At 33.9% G+C, this 16,498-nt stretch overlaps 1 protein-coding gene across 7 annotated transcripts in view; it reads left to right on the forward strand.

Annotated features, from left to right (window-relative positions):
• Positions 1 to 16,498, forward strand: part of Klhl5 (kelch like family member 5) — a 68,043-nt gene that overhangs the window by 16,755 nt on the left and 34,790 nt on the right. For 3 of the 7 annotated variants that reach the window (XM_027938671.2, XM_071614216.1, XM_071614218.1), the window contains exons 3-4: positions 1,520 to 1,996; positions 14,858 to 15,040. In XM_027938671.2, the coding sequence (XP_027794472.1) occupies positions 1,520 to 1,996; positions 14,858 to 15,040 (660 nt within the window). The remainder of the gene's footprint in view (positions 1 to 1,519; positions 1,997 to 14,857; positions 15,041 to 16,498) is intronic. The other 4 variants (XM_027938697.2, XM_027938680.2, XM_027938688.2 and 1 more) reach the window with 2 other exon arrangements.

Consider the following 16,498-nt stretch of genomic DNA (forward strand, 5'->3'; position numbering starts at 1 on the left):
TCTGTCCTCCTTCTGCCTAATGATACTGGCTTGTGCCACTCCACACCATCCTGATGTCTCCTTTCTCTTATAATTTTTATATTTTTTCTTGTAGTATTTAGTACAGAATCATAAATGGCTTTTCATGCTTCTCATCCTTGTTTTTCTGAATAATTTTTATTCTCCTAAAGACTGTGTAAGGTCAAGTTATATGCCTCCCAATATTCTTGTAAGCCTCCAAGATAGCTTTTTGTTTTGATTTTTGGTCAGTTGATATAGATGTTGCTTTTGTATGAAATTATTCGATATAGAAGTAAATATTAAGTACCCTAAAAACTGGAATTCTGCATTTATAGATCATAAAATTTATTACTGCTGCATTATAATGCTTCATATTTTAATTTGTCAAATACTTTTTGTTTTAATAAAAAGATTTTTTAATTTTAGGAATAGAAACCAAGATGTGTATGTCTCCGTTTCCCTTATAATGCCTTGTACAATGCATTGCTTACAATTAGTACTCTATATCTTAAAAACTTAATGGTTTTTAAATTTGCTTTATCAGTTTTTCTTTAACTGTACCCGTGTTCACACCATTGCTTTGTTTTGCCAACAACAGAGGGCACCATTAGGATACTTGTACACCAAGGAACAGCCCTTTCCCAGTCCTTCGTTGCTTCATAGGGTGACACTTTCTTTTCCTAAGCAGTATCCTATAAATTTGAATACTATGCTTAATGGAAGTGGTTCTATCATGATTATAGGAAAATATTGGCTTCAGGTTATTTATTTGAAAAAGAGTAAGTACTGTCAAATTTTGATCCTTTGTGGTTTTCAAACTTTTTCTCCTAATTCTTCTCATTATTCTTTAAGTGAAATCTTCCAAGATCTTATTATATTAATTAGATATCCTCCCTTTTGAAGGGAGGAAGAGATGGAAGGTAACAATCTAGAACTCAACCTTTGCACTATTTCCTTCTCACCCCTTATCCATAGGGCAGTTTGAAAATCACCGCAACTCATCTAATTAAAAATACTTTTTAAAAAACTTATTTTGTGATGTCTCACCTAGGAACTTGGTTTAAAAATAGAAACATTTTGGTTGTAAAGTGATTTTTTTTTTTTAAGTACAAAGAAAAACGCTCTGGAATACATTTCTTGTTTCAGCAATAAAAGAGTTAATATACTAAGCAGTAAAGACTGAGATACTGCACTGGGATAGTGCTTTCTGTCTCTGTCATTTGTGGTTTAAGAAAAGGGGGTGGTGTTCTGCATTTGAAAGGACTTTAATGAATGCTGTCAGTGTTTGTGAGAGCTAATGGCCAGTATGGGAAGGGAGAGCAGGGAAAGTGGTCTTGCTGCTTCAGGATAGGCGGATGAGAGTTTGCTCTGATTGAACGGAATGTTCCACCGGGTTTCATCTTTATGCATTATCCTTTGTTCTTTATAATCTGATATATTGGCATAAAAGTAAATGTAGAGATATATATATATATATGCATGTAATTTATATTCTCTTAAATCTGTTTGTTGTGTACAGCAGGGCATATACTTCTCTTATCTTGGTTGGATGCACAAATCTGTGTGCAGTGCTTTTTGCCCGTTGCCTAGACGATCACTTGGTTTCTCTGAGGATGTCTGGTTCTCGTAAAGAGTTTGATGTGAAACAGATTTTGAAAATCAGATGGAGGTGGTTTGGCCATCAAGCATCATCTCCTAATTCTACAGTTGACAGCCAGCAGGGAGAATTTTGGAATCGAGGACAGACTGGAGCAAACGGTGGGAGAAAGTTTTTAGATCCATGTAGCCTACAATTGCCTTTGGCTTCAATTGGTTACCGAAGGTCCAGCCAACTGGATTTTCAGAATTCACCTTCTTGGCCAATGGCATCCACCTCCGAAGTCCCTGCATTTGAGTTTACAACAGAAGATTGTGGCGGTGCACATTGGCTGGATAGACCAGAAGTGGATGATGGCACTAGTGAAGAAGAAAATGAATCTGATTCCAGTTCATGCAGGTTGATTATTTTCTTACTGTTAGAAATGGGGTGTGGGGGTATATTCTCTATAATGTTTTAAAATAATTTAGCATTTTTATTTTAAAACTTGATTATTTGTATATCCTCATACATATATAGTATCTTGGTATGAACATGTACTTTTTGCTAGGATTTAAAACAATGTTATAACAATTTTGTAAAATTATAAAGATAAACATATAACATTCATTTTGAAATATCTTGTGTTCTATATATAGATCTGGCTCTGCTTTGAAAATACAGTACCAGTTTTATGCATCATTGACAGGCGGTTTGCTTCCTTCATTTACCTTCTATATTCATAGCAAAACTAGAGAAGACATTTCTATTGTATAAAATTTTGTGACATTTTAGTTTATAATAGATTGTAGAGTCAAATTTGAGTTTAATGAAAATGAAAGGTTTTACAAAGAGATACACTTATAATTGCCTATTTTTGACACCATTTTAGTTGTCAATACTATTTTTCTATGGTTATTTCTCTTTGTCCTATCTATGTTGCAGCTCTCAGACTAATACAGAGAATACTAAGTAACATGTCTCTTTCTAAGATGACAGCTGCTAATTCCAGTTATCTTCACTTTGACATTTGTGTTTTTAGGGAAATGAAGGACATCTTTTCAGGAGAGTTTAAGGGAACATAGAGGGGCCAGATGTGGTCAGCTGGTAAAAAGGGGTCAAAAAGAAGGGGAATAAGTTGGAAGAAAAATAAATAAATAAAAATTGATAATTTCATAATGACTTTATGCATCTTCATCCTTGGAATTTGGCTTTATCTTTGAAATGGATTTTCTTATTAATCAGTTTAAACCACTATAACAGATCATATAACAAGTTAGAGCATGAAAGTCATCTTTCTGATTCACCTTCACTCAGAAATATTCCTAAATATTAAAAGGCACTGATGTTTGTGATTTAGCTGGTTTAATTCTTTATTTTTTCTTTTAAAATTTCTTTGCATGTTTTGACTATACTTAAAATTCACTTGCTAGTTATGATTAATGTAAGCATCATAAGGGATTGAGATAAAATGAATTCAGATATTCAGGTATCTCTTATTTGGGGATATTTACCACCTTTTCCTCTTATAACCTTCAGAACATGGAATTTTGAACTGTGGTGTTGAAGTGATGAAAGATATAGACAGTCATCTGTAATCATTTGAGTAATGGAGGGGAGGGATAGCTTTACACTAGTAAATAGTGTATCTAATTCACAGTGTTTTAAATTAATTTGTAAATTTTCATTATCTTAAAGGAATAGGAGCCACTAATACTTTTAATATGGAGATCAGTTGAGCTAATGTGATTTCATTGTTTTGTATTATCTTTGGAGACTTGTTGCCCTAAAGAGAATAACTTATATAGTAAAAGGTTCATGGTTTTTCATTTTTGTGGGAAGCTAAAGATTAATCACCATTTCATTTGAAAATCAATATGTCAAGAATATTTAAATAAAATTAGAAAATATGAAGCATTCATCTCTTTGCCAGCATAGATTGTAAAACTCTTAACATGTGTCTACTACCTGGATAAATTATAATGTGAGTAAAAAACTCATATTCATGTATAATCTTGGAAACATTAGTTGCTGTTGTTTACTTCCTTACAACAAAGGTAGTTTGCATAGCTAATGATTACTAAAATTTAATCTTTTCTTTGGTATGCATACTGAAATATCTTGGTGAGCTGTTCATTATGAAAGAAAAAAGATACGTGTTTCAACTAAGAGATTGCTATGAGCATTCTTCAAGAATTTAAAATTGATATTTTTATTTACAAGAGATATAAAATAAAGTGGCATTTAAAAAAATCTAAAACATTTATTTTATTTTTTTAAAGTATTGTCCTTTCATCTTTTTAAAAATATCTTTATTTTATTTTTATGTAGTGCTGAGGATCGAACCAAGTGCCTCACGCCTGCCAGGCGAGCGCGCTACCACTTGAGCCACATCCCCAGCTCCCTAAAACACTTATTAAAAAATGGTAATCAAGAAAATTGAACCAAGTAAGATGGGAGTAGACAGTTCACATCTTCAGAGACCAAACTTTTCCTAAAATATTATTTCAAAAATAAAATGAACTGAAAGCATCTCTGGTTTCTAGATATAAGAGGAATATGTCAAAGCAATTTTATATACCTGATGATTTGAAATTTCACTCTTAACATCTTATTGCAAAACAGGAAAAATTTTATATTTTAGAATGTCTTCTGTGTTTATACATGCGCACCTCTCTCTCTCTATCTCTCTCTCTCTCTCTTTCTCTAGATTAAATACATATAATTCTTATATCTTCCTTCAGTCCTCTAGCTCTAAGTCTTTGACCTTTACATAAAGATACATTTATATGCCCTCAGCTTTTTGATTAAGTGAGCAGTCAGACTTCTCTAAGTGATTTTCCTTCTACTGTAAACAAGTCAAAGGCTGTCACCGTTAACATCAAAATAAGTTTCAATGGCATTCATCAAATTTTTGTATATAACTTGGGAATAATTCTTTTTAAATATTTGTAAATAGTGAAATGTATTAAAACATTTGACCATATTATAGATTGATATCTTAAAATATTAAATTTAAAATATTAAAGCTATAATGGGAAATACATTTGATTTTCTAATTTCTTCTTATAGCAGTCATAATGTTTACATAGCTCCCAGAACTTAAACTGAAATTTTGAGTAATTAGAGAAAAGGAAAGTAGCTGAGTGATTTTACATACCCAGAATCACAATTCCCTCAGTGGATCTGGACCATTTAAGGCAGGAATTAAGAGGCATCATAGGAGGTAATATGTTTTGTCAGCAATATTCTGGACACAATAAATATCTGTCTGAGCATTAGACTTCTGGTAATTTCTGCTGCCATCCATCTGAGTGGTTTAAAATATTCTCACATTTTTAACTTTGATCTTGGGTCTATAACCTAGCCATCACTTCTCCATGGGAGCATCTAAGTCATTACTTTGTTATTTAAATATAAATCTTGTTTTTTTATATCACGAGAAATTTTAGATTCTAAATAACAGAACCACCTTTTTTGGGGGGGGGGGGACAATAGGTTCCTAAGACCTTAATTCCAGACAAATTCTTTCCAGAGATAGGAAGATTTTTATGGTGGCCCACCACATGACCATATATAAAGACAGTTTGCACCTCACTTGATTTACTCACGTTGAAATTATGTAATTTTTGACATCTTTTAAATTGAGGAAATTTCATTATTTCACATTTTGCTTATGAAGTTATTATGAATTTTGGGCTATTTTTAGTGTGCATAAAATGTTATTGCCCTTTAAGAATATTCAATAGTAATGAAAGCTAATACTGTGTGCTTCCTGTGAGGCACATAGGAAGTTCAGGGCACTTTAATATATTAACACAATTTTTAGTTGTTACTGCTCTCATCCTAATTCTGATTTTACAGATGAGACAGTTGAGGCACAGAAAGGCTAAGTAACTTGCTCAAGGTTAGTAAGTAAAATGGCTGTATTTTTAAAAATAAAGTATTTTTAGAACAGTTTAAGATTTATAGAAAATTTGCAAACATAGTACAGTGAGTTTCTATATACCCAAACCCACTTTTCCTTATTTTTTATATCTTACATTAATATGGTATATCAGTTTCTATTATTTAGTCAATGTTGATATATTTATTATTTAACTAAAGTCCTATAGATTTCCTTAGTTTCCTACCTAGTGCCCTTTTTCTGTTCCAGGATCTTTTCCCAAATACTACCAATATATTAAGTCACAATGTCTCCTTTGGCTCCTATTAGTTGTGATAGTTTGGCAGACTTTCCTTGTTTTTGATGACTGTGGCAGTTTTGGGAGTTCTGGTCAGGTGTTTTGTAGAATGTCTTACTCAATTGGGATTTGTCTGATGGTTTTCTCATGATTAGACTGGGCTTATGGGTTCTGGCTAAGACTACTAGAGAAATAAAGTAACTTGATTTATCACTGTAGATCCTGACCTTGATCACTTGGGAATAGATTCTTTTCTGTATTTTTTAACCGAATGCTCTGTTACCTACATACAAACAGTCATTTCTGTGTGACTATTGTTCACTAATCATAGAGTTCAAATTGGATTAATATATACCTCATTATTCATTCTAACCATTTTCACCTTCTTTCCCCAGCTAATTCTTCATCTGCCTCTTGAGAATGTAAAGCCTGGCTGGGTTACAGGTACAGTCTTTTGACCCAGCCACAACTCTGAATCCACACCCTTTGACCCATCTTACATATTGCCTTCCTGTCTTTCAACTCTAGATATCCGGAACTCTTCTATTCCTTGGTCAACCGATTTGCTTCTCGTAGCCTCATCTTGAAGGCACTTAGGTGTCCTCTTTTCCCAATAGGATTATGTTCATAATGTCACATTTCTTCAAAGGCTGCTTTTTTTTCTTGGCCTCTTTTATGTTGACTCTGGATCTCATTGTTTGATCCAGTCTATTAATTTTGTTTAGTCTTAAATTTATATTCTTTACATTTTCATGTGAAAATAAAATTTGTTTCCAGAAATAGCAAAGTTCAACTATAATAGTTCTTGTATCTGGGAAGAATATATTGCCTTGTCTCCTTTCTCACATATGTGCCCCCATCATACCATGGACTCTCATGAGAATCTGATGTAAGCTCTTCCCAAAAAATATTCTGTGTGTCTTAAATATTGGCACATAGTTCATGGACCCCCTGAAGCCTATCTGTATGTCATATCAATCATAGTTGTTGGTTTTAAGTAACTGAAATTGATTGGATGATTTAAAAGCAATAGAAAAGTATTGAAATCATATTAATTCCCAGAATTTCTAGGAAAGCTGAAGATTCAGCTTCAGAAAAGGATAGGCACTACAATCACATAATTGGCCTTAGAAAGGCCTTTTTTTTTTTTTTTTTTTTTTTTGTACCAGGGATTGAACCCAGGGGTGCTTAACCATTGAGCCACATCCCCAGCCCTTTTTATATTTTTAGATAAGAGTCTTGTTAACTTGCTGAGGCTGGCTTTGAACTGGCAGTCTTCCTGCTTCAGCCTCCAGAAACCTGAATTATAGGCAAGTGCCACCACACCTAACTCTAACTCTAAAGTTTTAAAGCAGAAGAACCTGTCTATGCCACTTATTGTTCACATATTATTTTCTTTTGCTCCATTTGGAGCTAGGCATGAAAACAGTGGTACACCTGTGCATGTTATTTAACTTGAGGAAGTATATGAGCAGGGCATAGGCTAAGGTGATGTATTAGAGATTCAGAAACACATAGACTTAAATAAAATGTAAGTTCATTTCTCTGTCTCTTGACAGATGGGCAGGTGGCCCAGGGCAGATAATAGCTGTGCCTCATAAATTCAGAGATGCATATTCCTTCCATTTTGTTTCTCTATCATAGGGTGTTATCCTTTCTGCATGGTCAAAGCTTATCTAGCCCCCTTGTCTGCATTTCAGCCTCAAAGAGAGAAATGGGAGAATATTAAACAAGTGATATAGGCTGCATATATTTTCAATGATGAAAACTTAGATGATCACAGCTAGTTACAAGGGAAGCCCCAAAATGTAGTCCTGCCTGGATAACCATGTGACCAGCTAAAACTCATTATTATGGTAGAAATAAAGAATGGATTTGAGATTATAATCAGCAGTATGCAAGAAGTGAAAATAAATAGAATTCTTCACATTTCTTTTGGATCTAATTTTCTAAGTGATTTTCCCCATAAAACATAATATAGTTTTATCAAAAATTCATGGGAAGGGGCTGGGGATATATCTTACTTGGTAGAGTGCTTGTCTCATATGCACAAAGCTCTGGGTTTAATCCCCAGCATCACACACACCAAAAAAGTCATGGGAATAGGAAAGATAGAAGAGTGATCAGATATAACTTTCCTATTATTCATATAAGAATATATAATCAGTGTAATTCCATATCAGGTACAACCACAAGAATGAGAAATTACATTCTACTGCCATATATAACTTAAAAGAACAGTTTTTTAAAAGAAAATATTTTTTTAAAAAAAACTCATCAGAAAATAGAGATAAGTAAAAATGGAAAAATAAAGATCAGTTATTATCCAGTTATCCCAAAATAATAACTGTTAATTTAGGGAAGTGTCCTTTTAGTATATTTTTATACATGTATAGTAATAATCTGTATTTTAAAAATCAAAATCTCAATTTTATTGTACATATAGATGTATAACTTCTTTACCCTAGTGTAGATTTTTATCTTATAACTATTTTGATCACAAAAAGCAAACCCAAATCAAATAAGCAAAAGCTGGAGGTTTTTTTTTTCACATAAGTAAATAAAAATCCAAGGACAGAGCCTACCTAGACATGGCTGGATTCAGATACTTAAATAACACCAGTAATCTATTTTTCTCCCTCTGTAGATTCTGTTTTTCTTTGTCATGGCATTATCTTAGGTAGACTGTCAGCATGATAGCAAAAAAAAACATTAGTAGCTCTTAAGTTTGCTTTTTATCAACTTAGAACTTCAATGAAAAGAGAAAACTCTTTACAAGAGTGCCAACCAGCATCATGAATTGACTCAGACTAGCCCTGTTTAGATCCTGTGCCCACCAGAACCAATCATTATTGCCAGGAAGTATGATGTTATTGGCCAGGCCTTGGTTGCTGGGTCATCTCTGCCCAAGCCATGTGAACTGAGGTGGGGAATGTGTGGGTTTCTCAGAAGGTGCATACATGTGAGTTCTGTTACCAAAAGAAGGAATCCAGGATAGGCAGAAACAATTTTGTCACTCAAACATCTTTCCACGTGGTTAAATAACTTATATCTTTGTAAATGACTGCACCATTCTTTCGAGTATTGGTGTGCCTTTTGTTCAATCAGTGTTTAGATTGTTCCAATATTTTCCTCTTAGAAAAACCTGTGGTAAATCTTCTCTATTGCTAGATCTTGTACATATAGGTAATTATTTCCTCTGGACAGAGTCCCAGGGGTATGCATTTTTTTGGATTCTCAATTTGTATTTTCAAGTCCTTTTAAGAAGATTACTACTGTTTTAGTTCTCACCAGCATTGTAGGAAAGTACTCACTGTACCTTCTACAAAGTGATTATCACCTAAGAAAATTTGATTCTTGGAAACATTTAACTCTTCCCCATAGATATCCTGTTCATGTTGCCAGCAAGGAAGAAAACAAACAAACAAACCTTAAATTCCTGAATCCAAACATGTTTATCTTGAGAGGAAGGGATAATTATATTCTTTTTAAGCGGGTGCTGGGGATCAAACCCATGTCCTTGTACATTCTCAGCACTTATTCTAGCTCTGAACTACATCTCCAAACCTTGATGATACTGTTTTTCTTTAGTTTTTGTCATTTTTCTATGCAATTGGCTTGTCTTCTCCTTGGAGGGGACCACCTCCTTAAAGAGGACAATCCCAATTGCTCTTCTAAACTTTCTCACCCATGTAAGCTCTAAGACATATTGCAGATTTTACTGCTATTTGTTGTCTTTCCAAATACTAATCCATGTGGATCTTTCCCTGCTGTGCATTCCTGTAGCAATTACACTCTTGGGGATAAGATGATCAATTAGAGTAATAGTTAGAACTTCTATTTGTATTTAATCTCTTAAATTATTTTTATCTGTATTTAATAATATGAATAGTAATTGTACAGTGGTATCTACTTCTTTTATAAATAAGTAAATATATTTGAGCGCAAGCTTAAAGTATATTGCAAAGGGTATGCATCAAAAAATTTAGAGACTGATAGCCTGTATTGAGTAATTCATATTTTCATTTTATATTTATGGTTTTAAATATTTATAAAAGACGCAAAAAATTTCGTGATACAGTAATTGCACCTGCACAAAGACATAAATTCTAATTGCCATAAGCTAAGATGCAGGAGTAAATCACTTACCTAGGGAGTAAGCCAAACAGATCATTTGGAGTTGCAGTGTACCTTTTTTCTACTCAGAATTATATGTAATATAATGCTTGTGAAGTAATTGTTAAAACTTCATTAGGAAAAATTACTCCATTAAGAAATCCTTGCCGGCCCTGGTAGCACACACCTGTAATCCCAGCAGTTTGGGAGGCTGAGACAGGAGGATACATCCTCAGCGATGGTGAGGCACTTAGCAACTCAGTGAGACCCTGTCAATAAATAAAATACAAAATAGGGCTAGGGATGTGGCTCAGTGGTTGAGTGTCCCTGAGTTCAATCCCTAGTACGAAAGAAAGAGAGAGAGAGGGAGGGAGGGAGGGAGGGAGGGAGGGAGAGAGAGAGAGGAGAGAAAGAAAGAAAGAAAAAGAAAGAAAGAAAGAAATCCTAATGCAAATTCTAATCAAGAAACCTAGTATTTTAACAGGAAAAAAAAGGTGGTGGGAGGGAAGAGCCAGGCCTGGTGGTGTATACACCTTTATAACTCCAGCCACTTGGGAGCAAGAGGATTGCAAGCTTGAGACCAGCCTGGGCAATTTAGCAAGATCCTGTCTCAAAAAATAAAAAATTGGGGGCAGGGGGCTGGGGGATATAGCCCAGTGAAAGAACACTTTCCTGGCATGCACAGGCCCTGAGCTGAATCAAAAGTACAGATTCAGGGGTAGTGGGGGAGCAGGGACCTGATAATACTAAGGATCATTTATTTTTTCCTTTCTTTCTTTCTTTGTTTTTGGTATTGAGGGAGGAACCAAGGGTCACTCAACCACTGAGCTACATCCACAGCCCCTTTTAAAACTTCGTTTTGAAACAAGTTCTCATTAAGTCGTCCAGGCTAGTCTCAAACTTTTGATCCTCCTGCCTCAGCCTCCCAAATAGCTGGGATGATAGGCATACACCACTGTGCCCAGTTCTGGGGATCAGTTTTTTTAAAAGCCAACAAAACAAATAATATCATATAAAGATAAAAGTCTGAAATCATAGACCTTTCCACTGAAAAGCAAGAATCTTCTAACAGTAGCTTACTTTGTGTACTTACTCTGTGCTAGAGCCATGCATGAATTATTTCATTTTTTGATCTCCCATGAAGGATTCCCTAAAAGAAAATACTATGCATTACTTATCCCCATTCTGTTGAAGAAGGTAAGCATTTAACTTCTCTAAAGAAGTTAAATAACTTGTCCACAGTGATACTTAATGAGTGACAGGGTGAGAGGCGAACCTAGGTCTATAAGACTAGGGCAGCATTGTGTAGAACTTTATGCATTGATGGGAATGTTCCATGTATTTGTCATCCAGTTTGGTAGCCTCTAGTCTCATGGGACTTTTGAGCATTTAAAACATGACTAGTCTAAGTAAAGAAATGAATTTTTAATTTTATTAGACTAGTATTTGTTAATAATTAAAATAGATTCATGGGCTAGTAACTGCTGTATTACATAACACTGCTCTAGAACCTTCCTAAAATGCTCTTAATTACTTGCCAACACCTGTCCAATTCAATCCTCCAAACTAAAGCACATAGAACAAAAAAGAGTAAGGAAGTATTCACATTGTCAGCTACACAGAACCAGAGTATTAAAAGCAATTTGATTAGCCAGGGTTAGGGATGTGATATGTCATGGAAACCTGAGATTCTTTGCTCTCTTATTCCTAGCCAAGAAGCAGTCACAGGGTGATGAACTTTGGTCTAAAATCCTTAATTCCAATTTCTTTTTTCCCCTTTTGAATTACCATTCATATCATATAAAGTCATTCTCCTTTTACACCCTTAGTCCTTGTGCCCACTGCCTTAGTATAAAGGTAAGCAGGAATTCCCATTCCTTTGTTTGCACTTTAACCACCCACAATACTTCCTGACTCTAGCTTTGTAACCTGTTCCTGATGTTTTTGTGGTCAGTCACTTTGGCCATTTGAGGCCTCAAATTTTCTCATCTGCAAAATAAGAAAGTTGGATTAAATGAGTAGGTTTCTTCTAGTTGTAAAAATTCTGTATGTAACTGTATTAATGACTGTAGCTTAATGTCCTATAGTTGTATGGATGTGCAGTCAATTTTTTTAAAGTAAATTCTTGTGTTGTTAAAATTCTACGTGCAAAGTCCCAAATGTCTTTTAAAAAATTTAAAAAAAACTACTGCTAGAAAGCTCTATAGCTCTTCAAGTCTACTGAATAGCTTTGTTTCATTCTCCTTTATGCTCATTTTGTAAACAATGGCTTTACTTTTCAGTAGCTACAAATCAAAAGCTTGCACTTCTTTGGGGCCTCATTTGAAGCCTTGGAAGTGATTACTATATTCAAAAACCTTAGTGAATTGATTGTCACATTTAAATAACATGTTCATTAAACATGTGATGGCAGTTGAAGACTCAACAGCAAATAAAGAAGTTTGAAATGTTGTTTTGGAAGAATAGATTTTTTTTTTTGTTAATGTTTATGTATATTAACAGTTAAGATGTTTTACCTATATGTTCATTTGGAAAAGAACAAATACTCCATTAAATTCTACTAATTTATTTAAAATATTTTACTCAAGCAATTTCAGTTTGCATATGTTTGAGGTAAAGTATCCATTATGTAAATCAGTAATTTGAACTGCAGGTTCATCACATACTAATTTTTGTAACAGCCACTTCTTGACTAAATTGTACACCAGTGAAATTTGGCCTGTAATAGATGTTAGGGTTACCTGTAGGTTCTTGAAAAATGCAGTGTTCAAGTCTCATCTCAAACCTTGTGACAGTCTCAGAGAGGAAGGGATTGAATGTGAATGTTTCCCAGATTGTCCTAATTTCTTTCAGGTTCTAAACAAAACACTCTGAAAATTCTTGGCAAGAAAGAATTGTTCTCTTTTATTGATTGGGCTTATACCAACATCAGATTTAGCCTGTAATAACTTAGTATAGTATTATGAAGTTTTTTCAGTCTTTCAAAATTTAGCATTAATTAGTGTTTGTATTTGGTTGATCGCAATTCACTCAGAAAACATTTACCCAATTCAATGCTTAGTCATTACTGATAACATGAAATATAAGAAATGTAAAATATAGAAACAAGTACCTGATTTATTTACTTGACTGGGTGATTAAAATAATTTATGACTTATAAAAATTTAAAATTGTGATTTTATCTCATTCTCAGATTATTAATACTCTTATAGTTATTTATTGGTATTTCCACAATATAAAACTTCATTTTACTAAAAAAGCATTTTAAATCTTCAAGTTATTATTATCAAACCACCATTATTTATTTTTCCCTAGATTTTAAAAATAATTCTACTCTTCATTTATATAAATAACCTGTAATTCTACATTCTTCATTCCAAATTTAAAATGATGATGTTCTTAAGTGGAAGTTTGAGTACGTACTTTACTGGATCATACCAATAACATTCATAGTATATAACACATATCTTCTAGATCATATGTATTATCCCCTAATGGTCTGCACTCATGTGTGTTGGGGATCAAATCCAGGGCCTCACACATGCTAAGCACATGTTCTATCACTGAGCTACAACCCCAATCTCCCAAGAGTATTTTTTAGTGCCTGTACTTACAGGCACTAAAAACTTCATTGCACTGGGAGGATTTAGGCAGCAGTGTTTATTATAGAGTACTGTAAACTTCAGAAATAGATAAATCTCAGTCCAGTGTTTTTGTGAGTATAATCTGAATGTTCTTGCTTGAGTACCTTTTCGTTTATTTGACCTCTTCTTAGTTACCTAAGTCCTCAGTCTTCTCCATTCAACCCATAGGGAAAGTACAGGAAAACCATACCTGCTCTCAACCACTTTAGCTAAGGTGAACTATATGAAGTAACAGTTTATTTCTATCACAAAGCCACCTTTCTCCAAACGAGGCTGCAAAATATCGTGTAGCCATATTCCCAGGAAAAAAGGAAAAAAGATTTCAGTAAACACAACAAAGGCTCTGCAACAACCTTGTCTCTGCCATGAAAAACTCTATTACTTTTGACAAGGCACTCAATTTCCTTCAATTCTCTTTACTTTAGAAAGTAAGAGATCCAATGACTTTCTCTTTTTTTGATAACATTATTAGATGCTTTTATTAAGAAAATTCTCTTAAAATATGGTGAGGCTTGATTCAATAAAACATTCATCAGAATCACAAGTTTCTTTTAAGATCTGATCAGAAATGAGAATTTTTAAATTATGGCACAGTGGCTTTTAGTGAATTGCATAACCAACAGATATTGATGACTTGATTTAATTGGAGAGTAGATGGCGGTAGAGCATGTGGATTCAGATTCCCTTCCTAGTCCTAAACAGTTCACTGCCCATCAGTAAATCAGATAAAAACATAGAACTCGTACCTCTTCAAACTATAATTTGGAAATTTCTTTGGACATGTGGAATCAGGCCTTCAGGTTATTTTAATCTAATTCAACTTACTTAATATACATTTATAGGTTACCTGGGCTTTTAAGGACTGGTCAGAGAATCAAAGGAATTATTTATAACTTTTATGACAGTGCGTTTTATAAATTAACTGTGGCACATAACTCCTTTTTAAAGAAAAGATGACTTGGACTTATATTTCCAAAACACTTTAATTGCTTTCTTGCCTTCAAAGATAGGAAGAGTGATCAATTACATCTTTAAATATAATGTTAGGAACCCAGCTGTCAATATGAATATAGCTTGGCTCTTCCTAAGCAGAGATGTTAGGTTTTTAAAAATGAGACCTCATAAATAGGTACTACAAAGAGTATGTGTAGCTATTAATTAACAGATGTCATATTCACTCATAGTAACTTGAGCTATCATTGATTTTAAAAAATAATAGATTAAAATTGATAGCATTGATTTGTTTTATTACATTTGAAGTATTTAAAAGGACATAATAGGAAAGATCTTTTTAAATGATAGTAATATTTTAAAATGTGCATTTTCTTTCTTTTCAGGACTTCTAATAGTAGTCAGACATTATCATCCTGCCATACTATGGAGCCATGTTCATCAGATGAATTTTTTCAAGCCCTTAATCATGCTGAGCAAACATTTAAAAAAATGGAAAACTATTTGAGACATAAACAGTTGTGTGATGTAATTTTAGTTGCTGGTGATCGCAGAATTCCAGCTCACAGGTAATTGTTTTCTAATTTGTATGTGTAAAATATTTCCTAGGTAATTTTGTTATGTATGGCGAGGTAACATACTCCATTTGACCATTATGCTTTTGAAAAGGGGTAGATCTCATGGGACTTCCACAAAGAAAACAGTGCATATAGAAATTATTATACATTGAATGATCCTAAAAGGCTTATTTTCCCTTTTTAGAAGCGAAAAAAAAAAAAAAACCACAATGGCCTTAGACAAGTCAATATTGTCTGGTATAGATTTCAGCTACTACAAACAGCTTTCTTCCACAGTTATTAAATACTTTCAGTAAATTCAGGGGAAATTAGAATTTGGGTATTTAGGAAAAAGAAAAACTGGTAGAATAGAGTTGCTAGAAGTGTTAACAATTGTTAAGTTTTTTTTGTTTGTTTTTGGTGTTGTGGGTTGAACCCAGGGCCTTATGCATGCTAAGCATGTGCTATACCACTGAGCTACACACCTGGCCCCCTAACAGTTTTTAAGAAACTACATGTATCCTAACTTCTGTTTGCTGATCTCTTAAGAAATATAAAAAGCAGTACTGGGGGTGGGGGGGCAGGAGCCTTTAACAAATGATAAATCATTTCATTTTCTTCTGATAATTTCATATTCATTCAATTGTTCATTGTTGATCATCACTATGATCCCAAATGATTTTTTATGCCCTTCAAAACTAATTAACAAACACTCTGTTCCAAAGAGTTTTTTTAAAAAAATCTTCCAAAATAGAAGTAAAACAGGAATGGGCTTTGTCTGATAGTTGTCAATTTGTATACATTTATTGAGCTAATACTATTTACTAGTGACAGAGCATCCTATTATGAGCATGAGTTTATGCTCATATTAAAGATATTTCAATCTGATTTCATGGAGGTATCTCAAAGTCTGTAGTATTTCCTGAACTGAACACATTACCAGATTACCTGACATACTCATGTTAGCCATCTCACTTACAGAAACCTTAACACCTAACTGGTATCTCTGCTTAACACCTTTACTCTACATTGTTTTCAACACAGCCATTTGAGTGATCCTCTAAAATGGAACTCGGATCCAGTCACTCTGACCAAACCTCTCAATGATTCATGTTACTGAGTATGAAAGCCAAAGTACATTTAGTGACCTGTGTGACCCAGCCTGCCATTTCCTAAGGTTCTGTCCCACTGCTCTCCTTGCTCACTCTGCAAGAACCACACTGATAGCTCTATAATTTCTTGTATGTGCCAGTAATGACACTTCTGTCTTTGGACTTTTGTATTGGCTGCACCTTCTGCCCAAATGTTGTTCATAGATACTGTAACTAAGTAGCTTATTAGGTTATTTTAAAAAATGATAAACAGAAAATAACTTCCTCAAAGTTTTTGCCCAAATATCACCTTCCAGTGAGAGCGACTGTTAAACTCACCATATATTCTCCATTTGTCTTTACGCTACTTTCCCCCCAT

Source organism: Marmota flaviventris, chromosome 7, assembly GCF_047511675.1.
Source record: "Marmota flaviventris isolate mMarFla1 chromosome 7, mMarFla1.hap1, whole genome shotgun sequence".
Classification (NCBI taxonomy): Eukaryota; Metazoa; Chordata; class Mammalia; order Rodentia; family Sciuridae; genus Marmota; species Marmota flaviventris.